At 43.9% G+C, this 12,676-nt stretch overlaps 1 protein-coding gene across 1 annotated transcript in view; it reads right to left on the bottom strand.

Annotated features, from left to right (window-relative positions):
- DDB2 (damage specific DNA binding protein 2) overlaps window positions 1-9,425 on the bottom strand; it is a 16,102-nt gene extending 6,677 nt beyond the window's left edge. The window contains 6 exon segments of the mRNA XM_005522446.3: window positions 518-617; window positions 1,669-1,835; window positions 4,495-4,686; window positions 5,317-5,447; window positions 8,223-8,403; window positions 9,303-9,425. Of these exon segments, the coding sequence (XP_005522503.1) occupies window positions 518-617; window positions 1,669-1,835; window positions 4,495-4,686; window positions 5,317-5,447; window positions 8,223-8,391 (759 nt within the window). The 5' untranslated portion in view covers window positions 8,392-8,403; window positions 9,303-9,425.
- Between the last annotated feature and the right edge of the window lie 3,251 nt (window positions 9,426-12,676).

The following is a 12,676-nucleotide window of genomic DNA, read 5'->3' on the forward strand; positions in this document are numbered from 1 at the left end:
TACAATTATTCTCTTTCGCTACTACTCCAGACTCACATTCTGCCTTTGCCTGCCCTCTCGTGTCCAACGGCAGGAGTGCAATTTCCACCCCAACAGTCACTGCATTACTGCTCCGTGCCTATCCCCAGGTCACAGAAGGGTGTACAGCAAAGCAGTACCTCATAAATGACTCCCATCAGGGCACGAAGTTTCTGGACGTGTGAAGGTTGTTGGCAGAGGGTGCTCACATCTTCAGGTTACCCTATAATAATTCTGGCTAACAGCAAATACTCTTAAGGAAGGGGTAGTACCTGACAGGTAATAATTCCTTGTATAGAAATTATTACCATTATACACAACAATGTAAAATGTCTACTGGGTGACAGAAGTGGGGGATTTCTCACTACCCAGACAAAGAGTGAACTCATCTCCTGAGCTGCAAGTCACTTGCCCCCCTTTCCAGGGTCCCTGTAGAGTAGGAAAGCACGTGAGCCGTGAAGATTCCTGTAGAGGAGATGCTGCATGGAGCCATACAAACCTCTTCTCCAGAAGTGCTGAGCAGGACCACGTTGCCCACATTATCACCTGTCACCACGGCACGGCAGCTTGCAGAAACATCCACACTGCAGTACCAGCAACTAGAGGGAAAGACACAAATCAGTGCTGTTCCTACAGAAAAGTGAAGGCAGTGGAGTTCTGGTTCACATCTCCTCCCTGACAAGGGAGACTGCAACAAATTTTAACTGCAATCTCCTGCCTGGTGGTGTGGGCCTGAGTATTAGGAAGAAGGACAGCTTATCAGCAATGCTTTCTGTAGGTAACTGAATGCGAAACAACTTCAAAGTCATATTGAAGGGCTTATTGGGTGGAGTGTAACACATTGCAATAGCATAACATAACTGAGGCTGAAGAACCACTTGGCGCCTGCACATGAAAATACCTTGGGAAAGATCAGAACATTCTTGGGACTTCAACAAATGTGAAGAAGCAGCTTTAAAATTACATTTTCCACAAAACACTGAAGCAGCAGTAAAGACAGAAGCTTTGGACTGAAAAGCTGCACATCAAACTGTCTCAACTTCATGCTCCAGGAAACAAAACTGAATAGAAACTTATCTGATAAAGACATACATGTTAATACCATCTCTCCTGGGAGAAGGGCAGTGAGAATAAAGCTGGGGTCCTTTGGGAACTTGTTGCAAAAGCTTCACTGGCAAGATAAATTATTCTAAGAATTCAATGCCATGGAAATTAACATGGTGAACCTAAAGATTGCAAAAGGGCAACAGGGTAAACTCAAGAAACTGAAACTCAAATTGTGCAGGAATGTTGTATGGCTTTCCTTATCCTACCTGAGGTGCCACTGATAAAACAGACTACCGACAACAATGAAGAGAAGGATGTTACCTTGCTCTTCTCATCTCACACTTCATAAAGTAAAAAGCCGTCAGTATCTGCAAGATAGGAGATGGCATCACCAGAAAGTAGCATGGGACGATGTGGGCAGCACGGTCAGCTAATGTAAAAGCCTAAGTGCCCTGTGGCTGCCTAGCAACCAGGACCCTGTCTCCAAGCTCCCCCATGGGACCAATTCATACCAAGAGTCTCCTAACTCTAGCAGAGATAAAGAAGCAACACAGCATTAACCCCAAGGAACAGAAAATTAACCTTGCCGAGCCCTCTTCTCACCAAACATTATGATGCTCATGGCCACAGTCCAGGGCATGAGAGATCACCTGCACCGCTCTGCCCTCAAGATCCTGCAGACTTAGGGTGCCATCACCTGATGCCACATAAAGCTTCTCTGCCTCATAAGGACTGAACTTGATGTCTCCAAGAGAATCTCCTGGCCCTTTCTGAAATACACACAAAACCAAGAGACATCAAGGTTAGAGTAAAAGTGAAAATCTTAATTTAAGAGTCACCTCCTGGTACACACTGTCAGTTTCTCTAGGTAAAAGCACTGCTTTCTGACAGAGCACATACACAAAAACTCTTTTTTTCTAACCTTTCAAATCCAAGCACATACATTCTGATACTTCAAACTTTGGGCTGCAAACCTTATTAGCAGCAAGCACTGTTGCTTCTGTTATGGAGGTAGGATTAATCTGCAGTGAACCACCTGGCTCAGACAATGCTTAGGAAATCACAAGCAACACCAGCACCATTCCATGCATAAACCACATAAAATCTCATGATAGCCCAGCACCAAGCTTTACTTACAGAGATTACATTGACTAGCTCCCTACAGGCTGCTTCCAGTGCTCTATCTGGTCATTCTCAAGGTACCAACAAGCAGGAAAAGCCAAGTGCAAATCTTACTGCTAAACCCAATGCATAGGAATCTTATGTTCTAGGTTATGTTGTAGTTATTATTATTACGTTGTTTTCCCCCAGCCTTTCTACTAAGGAAAAGTGGAAACCCTACACAAAGAAACAAAGAGCTAACTGGGAGTCCCCAAACTCTTTGGTACTCAAGTGCACTCCATCTGCTGCTCACAGAACAACTACTTAGTAAAGTCTCACTGTAAATACTAGGTTTCGAGAGGCCAATGAAGATAAAAAAGGCCTGCCCATAGAGCCTGCCTGTCCTCACAGCAGAAGAAGGAGGATGGCATGCCCTTTCAAATCTAGGCATCACTGTTGTGACAGGCATCCCACTGGGATACAAGATCCTCATATCTCAGGACCCAGTTTACCTCTCCTTGCTCACCCCACCAGTCACCCCAGCACAACCTGGGTTCACCTTCTGCCCTATTACAAACAAGGTGGCAGGTGAACAGCCAAATTAAAAAGTAACCAGTAACCATGCTGCACTCAAAAAGAATTAGGTGGGGAAAAGTAAAGTGAAAGCTAACTGAAATTCTCTCACTTACCTTCAAGCACAGAACTCAAGTAACTAATTGAAGAGCTCAGGCTTCCCCATGAGTCCACAGAAAAAAACAAGAGTCTTGAGAAGGTAATTCTGAGAGCTGCTTCTAGCAATTCATCTCCTCTTTTCACTCACTACTGAAGGAACCCAGACTCTTAATTTTGGTATTTAAGCACCAGAAGCTTGGTGGGGTGAATTGGCATGACCCTAATGGCAGGCACTGCTTGAAGTCAGTGGCATTTGTGGAGAAGCATGGAGAGAACTATGAATTTTCCTGTAAAAACCATCTGACAACAAGCAGCCCTGCTAGCAGGTGAAGAGGTTAGAAGGTCCCCAGGGCACAGAGCTTTGTGATGTGTTAAGAACAGACAACTAAGGAAATCCACTGGATCCCCACTCACTCATATACAACAGGAAGTTAGCAGCATCAGAGTCCCTCCCCATTACTGAAAAGCTCTTTCCTACCCACTACCCCATTTCAAGGAAAAATAAAAAGAATGAGCCTCCCTGAAATTCAGAGGATAAAGAACATGTACATTGGGAAGAGGAAGCCCAGCTCTCACATATTAGAGACAAATATATCTCTCTCTGTTTCTCTTGCTCTCTGTAGTACTTCTGCCAGCAGGACACAGAGGCCCAAAGCATTACTGTATTCTTACTCCCAGTCCTCGGTGCTGGTGAAGACCCGGACAGTATGGCCATTAAAATCCTGCAGGGTGGTAGTGCCGGCAACTGACGCAGTGTACAGCTGACTAGGGTTAAAAGGGTTAAACTTCATTGCTGTGATGGCCCCTCCAGCTCCCATCTACAAGGAAGGGGATGAACAAAAGAAAAATCCACTGAGTGATGGGGAAGGAGAAAAGTGTGTTCTGCAAGTCTGCAGGCACTGCTATGTATTTAATAGTAACAGTGAAACACACACAGTCCTCTACGCAGGAAAGGCAACCATGTCTCCCACATGACAGTTGTCTAAACCAGGAGCTGCCCTCCTGGGGCAATTCCTTCAGTCCCCAGGCAAGGTACACCCTTGCTGTCTGGCACCAGCCTATTTACAAAAAGAGAAAGATGACTCTGGACTTCCGGAGGATAAACCTCTCAATGTGTTTCTATCTTAACTTAGAAAGGTAATAAAAGTTAAAAGTCCTTGAGCCCCTGTTGGAATGGAAATGGCTGAATACAGCAATGAGGGGGTATGCCAGCTGTACAAACCATTCATTCTACCTTAGTTTCTCACTTAAGATAAAGGCACCTTGTTTCTCCCCAAAGATATTTCTTCATCTGCCACAATAAAAGATGAGCAGAGAAAGACTGAGACCTAAACCAGGCAGACCCTCTCTGCCTACTTGTTACTGGTATCCTTTGAAGATAACTCTTTTGCTAGTTGCTGTATTATTTTTCCACTGAGCACAAACCAAATGCTGCTTCACTATGAACTTTATCACCATGCCTTAGTTCTCCCCACTGCTAAAACAGTCTGGGACTTGGGAACAGTCATGCTGATGCATCTCAGTCCTACCCATAACTGGCTACTTTGAAACCCAAGACCCTTATGTGCTTTTCACAACAGCCCTTGGTTTTTATCTGCAGTACTCCATAGTACTCCAGTTTTCCCTCCCACCCATTTCTCACATACAGAGGCTTACCCCCTTTATGAAGCAGGTTTTAGCAAGTACTTCACAGTCCCAAAGGATGATGTCTCCACCTTTGGAACCAACAGCTAGCGTACTGGGGTGTGTTGGGTGCCATTCCAGACATGTCACTCTCCTGTCAAAGGGACTTGCTCTTCGGAAGAGGCAGTATGAGGAAAGAGAACGCAGAAAAGCCAGCTCCAATCTCTGTTTAAAAGGTAAGAGAGAATTATGACTTTTGCAAGCATCCCTGAGATTCACGGAATGAGGAATGCTAATAATTTCTAATTGTCATTAATCTTAGTATGTTCACACAAAAGTCGTAACAAGAAAGCTCGCCCAGGTGCTTCCCACCTATGGATGTTACAGAAAGAACTGGTTTTAAAATGAAAGGCATTCAGCTCTGCGAAACAGTAAAACATTATGGACTTGATGGCTATGTCTGTGAAGAGGAAAAAAATCAACACTTAACATGACAAGATTGGCAAAGTAAAGTGGATACAAGAACAGTACCACAAAACAGATCAGCATACAAAACTATCACTGTGCAGTAAGTCAACTGAGAGAGTGGGCAAGTTTAAATATGATTCAAGGAAGTGCAGAATTAACAGAGGCTAAAAATTGGCGGGGCTGAGTCATCCAAAAGGGACAGCCATCTCAGCTCTTGCATTTTACAGGATTAAGAAACATAAGGGTGCATCAGACTTGGAGCCACAAACTGTGTACCCCACAAAATGGGGAACTTCTCAGCCCTTTAAAGTTCCTCTGCTTGGGCTGAAGATCTTTTTATGCAGGGAGCTAAGATGTCCAACAGGTCCTGAAGGAGACACTCCTTACCTGCCTGAGCTGTGCCTGAAAGGAGCCTCCCAGCATTTTCTGGTAGACATAATGAACAATGCTGCATCGCCGCTCCAGCTGAGAGGAAAGGACTCTCTTGTTTCTCATCACAAATCCATCTCCACAGCAACCTGCTAGTGAGGAAGAGAGTAAAACTCACTAATTAGCAACACCTGTCATGCTCATTCATTAAGCAATAAAGGAAGGCATCTGAATTTCCTGCTACATCCATAAAAAGCTTCAGCCACAAGATAAAAGCCTCTAAATAATTCTTGCACATCTAAGGTGCAGTAGCTTCTGCAATTATGGAGTCCAGTGCATCCCATAGCCCACCAGAGCTTTGTGTATGCTTCTTCTTGTTAAACTTTCCTTCTCTTTACCAAAGATTTATCAAAGACAACAGGAAACGACTAAAGCAATGCCGCAGGTGGGTGGTGGACATCTTGGAGAGCATAAAATTTAAATGTTTTATACCCAAACCACAATGCTATCCAAAGCTCCAGCAACTTGGAAATATGCCATTGGAGGTGGTAATCCCCTGCATACAGCAAAAAAAAAGTCATATGTGTAATCAGCAGGAACACCTGAAAATTTTCCAAGTATGGTAACATGAGCTCCCACACAGTTCCTGAAATGCCTGCTGTGAATCAGAACTTTCTGTCTGCTCATGCTGTAGCCCATACAGTCTGCTCACAGCACTAAGAGTTTTGTTTTTGATAACAGACTTGCTGACGCCTCACCGCCTGAAAACCTTTCTGTTTGGAGTGATTTTTGCTGAGAGCACAGCTTGTTTCTACATTTTGTTCACGTTCCAAGTTTTTGTCTTCAGGGGCCTTTAGGTAAAAAATAGATCTGTTCAGTCCCATGTCTGTGATCTAATCATCCCCACACCAATGGTCTGTAACACCCCAGGGGATCTAAATGTCAAATGCATTTCTTAAGAAACACAAATGATATTTTCATTTAAGGATACTTATTAAAAAAAAAAAAAAACACAGAAGACTGAAAACACATGGCTCATCCTATATGGTTAAAACCTAAATTAAATCTTTCTTTAATGTAATGATGGAGAGAAGCAGACTTTTTTGTTCACATGCTAACATAGTGAGAACACTTGTCACACCTGTTGAAATAGATACAAAAGTATTTCTACTCTAATTCCCTTTTTTTACTGAAGAATTGGTATCCACAGTTCCTTCTTCAGAGGCAACAGAAATTGAGGTAATTTTTTTCAGATTCCATTTTATAATGGACAATAATTTATTAAAAAATAAAGCTTCAGGCCTTTTTAGAGTCAGCTGAAAGAAACCCTCTAAAAAGGTGGTTTAATTGTAAGAAATGAAAACTGTCCTATATGGATCAGGAGGAAAAAAAATTTCCAAACACTTACAAACTGAAAAACAGAATGGAAAAGCTTAAATACAAAGCTCTTCATCTTTTTACAAAAGGGTTAAGGGAAAAATATGATTAGCCTCATTTTTCTGAAGTATCTTGTAGGAATGGCAGACGCTTACCAAATACAAAAATCAGGTCATGAAGTTGCAATAAAATCATGGAGCTAAACTATAGAAGATGTTTTAACTATCTACAGTTATGGACAGAACTCCTTTTAAACAGAGCATTTTGCCTCTACAGCTACTGTTCACCCTGCTAACTCTTCCAAGTTTGAACTTACAGACCACACAATGGAAATGTGCAAAATCACAGAACCCCTGTATCTCTGACTTTTGAAAAACACTTCAGCAATTTCTGGATCCTTAAGCCAAAATTGTACAGAAAACATGAAGTATCTCCACACAAGGCAGTAGCCCTGGTAATCACCTAAACCACTGATGGAATTAATGGGTTTTTATCTGAGAAAAGAAGGCTGAGGGAAGACCATATTGCTCTCTACAACCACCTGAAAGGAGAGAGAGGAGGTTGTAGAGAGAGGTGAGTTGGTCTCTTCTCCCAAGTAACAAGTGATAGGAAGGAGGAAATGGTCTCTAGTTGCACCAGGAAAGGTTTAGGTTGGCTAACATGAAAAATTTCTTCACTGAAAGAGCTGTCAACCATCAGAACTGCCCAGGGAAGCGGATGAGTCCCCATTCCTAAAGATACTTAAAAAATGTGTATATGTGGCACTTAAGGACATGGTTTAGTGGTGGATTTGGCAGTGCTGGGTTAACAGTTGGATTCTATGATCTTAAAGGTCTTTTTGACCCTAAATGATTCTATGAAGTTGCTGTAGGTAAAGTCTAGACAGCTTCCCTGATAATGCAAAGCATTGAACTTTCCAGTATATTAGAAATTAATCACAACTCCACATTACATCAAAAATCTTTAAGATTTATTTTTATGTAAGTTAGACAACAAAGGAAAAAAATCCACATGAGGAGAAGTAATTACAGGAAATTCTGTCCATTCTAATCTGAACAGAGGTAGAAAGTATTTCTACGAACTGTAGCAAAAGTTAGAACAGGGAAAAAATGGGTGCAAATACCAGTTCAGACTGGATGCTGTAGGACACCCACCTTGAAACTAACAACTGCATTCAGAATTGCATGAGAGTAAGAATGGATTACCAAGATTGGTCTGTCCTACACTAAAGCAGAGATCTGGTAATGCAGGAATTCCACAAAACTAAATTATCCTCGAATGAGCTGTAACAGCATCTTCAGTACTTCAGTGCTCGTACCAAAGGGTATGGAGTCTCAACCATTCATGCATGCATACACACTCACTAGACAAAAACTTGGAGGATGTACTACCCCAACACAAGTCTGCCTACTACTTCAACATCTAACCCCATCTGAACACTCGTGTCTGAACATGCTTCTTGGCATTCTCCCTCTTCAACTAGTCAATGCCTGTCATTTGCAGTAAATCTGGTAGGGAAAAAGGGTAAGAATCTGAAGAAATGTTACCTCTTTTCCCTAAGGGTTTAAATGTTTTTCTCACAAACTTCTTTTCTTGTTTCTCATTCCCTCGTTCTCCATAGTCCCGTTTCCTCTTCCCAGCTGATTTTGCCTCTTCTGGCCAATGCTGACATGCTCTCTCACGCTTCTTGTCCTTTGGCTGGTTCACTGGAGCCATTCTGTCTGATCACTGAAAGCAACCAAAGCATGGAAGGTAAGACTGTCATACACTTCTAACCAGAGAACAGAGAGGAAAACTGGAATGGAACATATCCCAGTTAGTCTGAAGCTAGTGACTAGACCTATATCCTCTTTCATTGGGATAACACTAGCTTTTTGTTGTTCTCTACTGAAGACAGGAACAAGTTCAATAAAATCTTCTTTGTTCACATATGAAAACTAATGGATCCTAAAGCACTGGAATATGTTTTGACAGATGTTCTTCTACCAGACATTCAAGCCTGAAACGCAAAGATCTGCATAAAGTACATCTGTGAAACCACATAATACTCTAACTGTTCCTCTGGTAGCTCACACTAAGCTCTTTAGATTCAGTTAAGGGAAAGGTCAGAGTTTTAGCGACGATGGCCAGGGCTAACTGGCCTTGCAACAAATGGGTTCAGAAGGTACTTGCTGCACAATGGCCACTTTTCCTCACAACCACCACCTGGTATTTGGATCGGGCTCCTGCACTGCCTGGCAACCACACCGGAACTGCTCATCTGACGGCGGTGGGATTCAGCCACTCGTGTCCCGTGTTATGCCAGCCACAACGCCACCAGGCCCCTGAGGAAAAGCACGGGCCTCCCACGGCCTTCTCTGCAGCCAGCGGGCCGTGCGCCAAACGCCGTCCGCAGCCGCAATTCCTTCCCACAGAGCATCCCTAGGCTGAGCCCGTGGTCGCGCTGAGCTTACTCAGAATTCCTGAATGGCCGTCACGGCTTTCTGCCCGTGTCAAATATAGCTCGGCTGGCACCGCGCGGGCTCTTGCCCTTCCGGCGCCTCCGGGCCTGGCGCGGGGCCGCCCCGCAGCCCCCAGCGCGGCCCGGAGCCCCAGCGGCCTGGGCGAAAAGACCACTCCGCTCTCACCTGCGCTCCCGCGGACTCGGTTCTCCCAGCGCCGCCGCGGCCGGCGCTGGCCCCTCCCCCCGCGGTTTCATAACCGGGGCGGGAATGGGGGGCAGCGGCTTCGGCCCGGCCCCCCGGAGCGGCACCGAGTTAGCCGGCAGTGGCGACCCCGCCACCCTTCGCCGCAGAGGGGCAGCGGCATCTAAAGGGGGAAGCTGGGGGGTGCTCGGGGTCCTTGTCTAGGCCCTTGTCTAGCCCCTGCCCGCCTCCACCTCCCCTAGCCCTGCCGGCCTGCCCGGCCGCCAGTATGAGCAACGCCTCCGGCTCCCCGAGAGCGAGAGGCGGCTGCGAGGGCCGCGCTGGCCTGAAACGCTCGATCCGGCTGTGCCTGCCTGTTGTTTATTTAGTGCAGCATGTAAAATCATACGCCCCTCATTAGTTTCTAGAACATCAAATTGTCCTATCAAAGCTGTTTGGTAAGGGCCCCAAACATGGCAAGAACAACAAAACCAAAAAAACCCACACCATTTCCACAAGGAAATGTACCTGGTGTTGGAACACAACATCAACAACAGCATCAACAACAAAAGGCGCTTCAACGGCTGATAACAAAGTCTCGTGGAGAGTAGCTCAGAGAGCACCAGATCCTACATGACGAAGCTGACAAGAATGGGGAAGGAAGAGCTCTAGCAACACAGAGGGAGGTACCAGCACTCCGCCCTCACCTGCAAAGGAAGCTGCTGTCTGCCGGCCATGTTGTGTGGGGAACCTTATCCCTCATCTCTGCAGCAGTAAGGTCGCCTGCTTCAGGCCTACCAGTAACTATGATGAGCAATTAAGATACAGTCATCCACACAGGTGGCTATGAACACAGGTTCTAAAATAGCTGTTCACAGCCTTGCCTTCTGTAGGGTGCTACTATTTTTTGTGCTTTTCTACCATACTAGAAAATGCACAGAAAACCTCCTCAGAAAAAAGACAAATAGTCTCTATGCTTTTTCCCTGAAAAGTAACAAAATTGTATTAGTTGCTGTATCAGAATGCCATACACAAAAATGACAACCACTATTACAATCTGGTTTTGGACATATACATAAACCCAATTAGTAAATCTTAAAAGTCTCATCAGGCACTTCTGTAATACACAGCATTTGTCTTAGAACTGTACCCATTAACAAAACACATTGTAACCTACACACTTCCATCTTGAAACTATCACAGTTAGCATTTTTTAGAAATGGAATTTAATAGAAAAGAGTAGAAAAGGCTATTTCCTATGGAAGGGACCTACAGTGAACATCTAGTCCAACTGCCTGACCAGTTCAGGACTGATCTAGTTAAAGCCTGGTATTAAGGGCATTGTCCAAATGCCTCTTAAAAACTGACAGCTTGGGCCATTGGCCACCTCTCTAAGAAGATTGTTCCAGTGTTTGACCACTCTCTCTGTAAAGAAATGCTTCCTAACATCCAGTCTAAGCCTCCGCTGGTGCAGCTTCAAACCACTCCCATGCATGCTATTACTGGATCCCAGGAGAAGAGATCACACCTCCCTCCTCACTTCCTCTTTTCAGGAAGCCGTAGGGAGCCATGAGGTCACCCCTCAGCCTCCTTTTCTCCAACTTAGACAAGCCAAACTCTGGATAGCCAAGGACTTCAGCATCATTCTTATATTTTGAGTCCCAGAACTTCACACAGCACTCAAGATGAGGCCACATGCTAAACAGAGTTTTTGTGTCAATGACTAACACCAAATTTGATTTCTCTCTAGACAATCAGAAGATATTTTTGTAATTATTATCCATGAAGGGCAAGAACAGCAGACAGTACAGAATTCATGCAGAGAAAAAATGCCAATGGCCTGATGTCCCACAGCTCAGTGGGATGGTACTCTGAGCAAGTCAGAGAAAGACTATTTTGAGAATAATTTGAGAAAACATTCTTTCATGTTTTTGCAGTCTCACACTCTTCTAACTGCAGTATGCAACAAGGTCAGAGGAGTAGAATTCTGCATGGGCAGGATATAAGGCTTATTTTTAGGTTGCCTTTTCTCAGATGTACAATTATGTTGAAGATCTGCCTCAGTTATGGGACATAGTTCTCTCCCACAGAACCAAGTTGTCTTGTCACTGGGTCTGGTAAAGCTAAGATCAGCTTCATGGTATTAATAATACCATTAGGTGTTCTGCCTCCTTGTTGCCAGGGTCTTTGTCCAAAGCATGAATATTTTTGGCTACTTTAGTCTCACTACTGATGTATATATCATTAGAGCAACTAGACTTTGCCATGTATATTAAAACAAGCCTATATTCCATGAAAAAGTAAAACAAAATATAAAACCCTAGAGATGAAGGAGTAAATATCATGCTATCTGATCTTCTTCTTTCCCATGACAATTGCTAAGCTGCCCATACCAGGAAAATAAGCAAAAAGATCACTATCATTATATCCTCATTTACCCAAGCACCCTATCTTCCCCAAGTCATTCCAGCCTTGGAGGTCAGGATTGCAAGTGTGCTGGTTTTGCACAACCCACCACAAACAGCCATGCTATTTAGGACTCTCACCTTGCAATGAGTATTGGTGGTGGCCAGGTCCCACATGAATAGCATCTGTCTTAGGCAGTCTATCTTAGATGCACATGGAATATCAATATAGAAATTGTCATGAAAACAACATAGGGCAAACACTGGATATAGACTATTAAGGGATGACAAGTGTCTGCCTTTTCTGACCTTTAGTAATGTACATTAATTTGATAATGAAAATCAAAAACTCAGAACTTAATTGAATTAGGGAGTATCTATGCAAAAAAGTTGGGTTCAGTTTTGTTTCAGTAAAAGACAAAGTTGTTGCTTATACTCTCAACTGTGATTAACTTTGAGGACAAGATAAGCATGTTTCCTCACTTTTTTAAGAGATACTCATGATGACAGCATAGGCAATGACCTGTCATGGGTGTCCACATTCCAGGGACCCCATGCTGGTAAAACTGAACAGAGGCTTTGTCTCAGAAGAAATGAAGCAGAATGGTTTCTGATGTCCACTTTCTGACACAGCATTTCACTGTATGTGAAGGGCATCAGCAGAGTTATTTTTCTGGCTCTTATCAAATCTAGTGCACTTGTAAAGAAAGGCAAAACACCCAAGTACTGCTCTAGAGAAGTGGAAGATTTATGGCATGCTCTTTCCTCTCTTCCTTCTGCAAGGCTCTCAGTCTTTCCTTTTTCCACCAATTGAATAAACATCACTGCAAACCCACAGCTGGTTCTTGGAATTGTGTCCCAAGTCACTGGGAAGAAGTCAAGAGGAGGCAGGCCAGCAAGATCTCCTAGTGTTCCTTGTATAAACGCTGCCCCGGGGGAAATTGCACTTGGGGCCTGGCGTTACAAAAAGAA

This window comes from Pseudopodoces humilis, chromosome 7, assembly GCF_049639895.1.
Source record: "Pseudopodoces humilis isolate 2021_Gansu_Grassland_sample_001 chromosome 7, ASM4963989v1, whole genome shotgun sequence".
Taxonomy (NCBI): Eukaryota; Metazoa; Chordata; class Aves; order Passeriformes; family Paridae; genus Pseudopodoces; species Pseudopodoces humilis.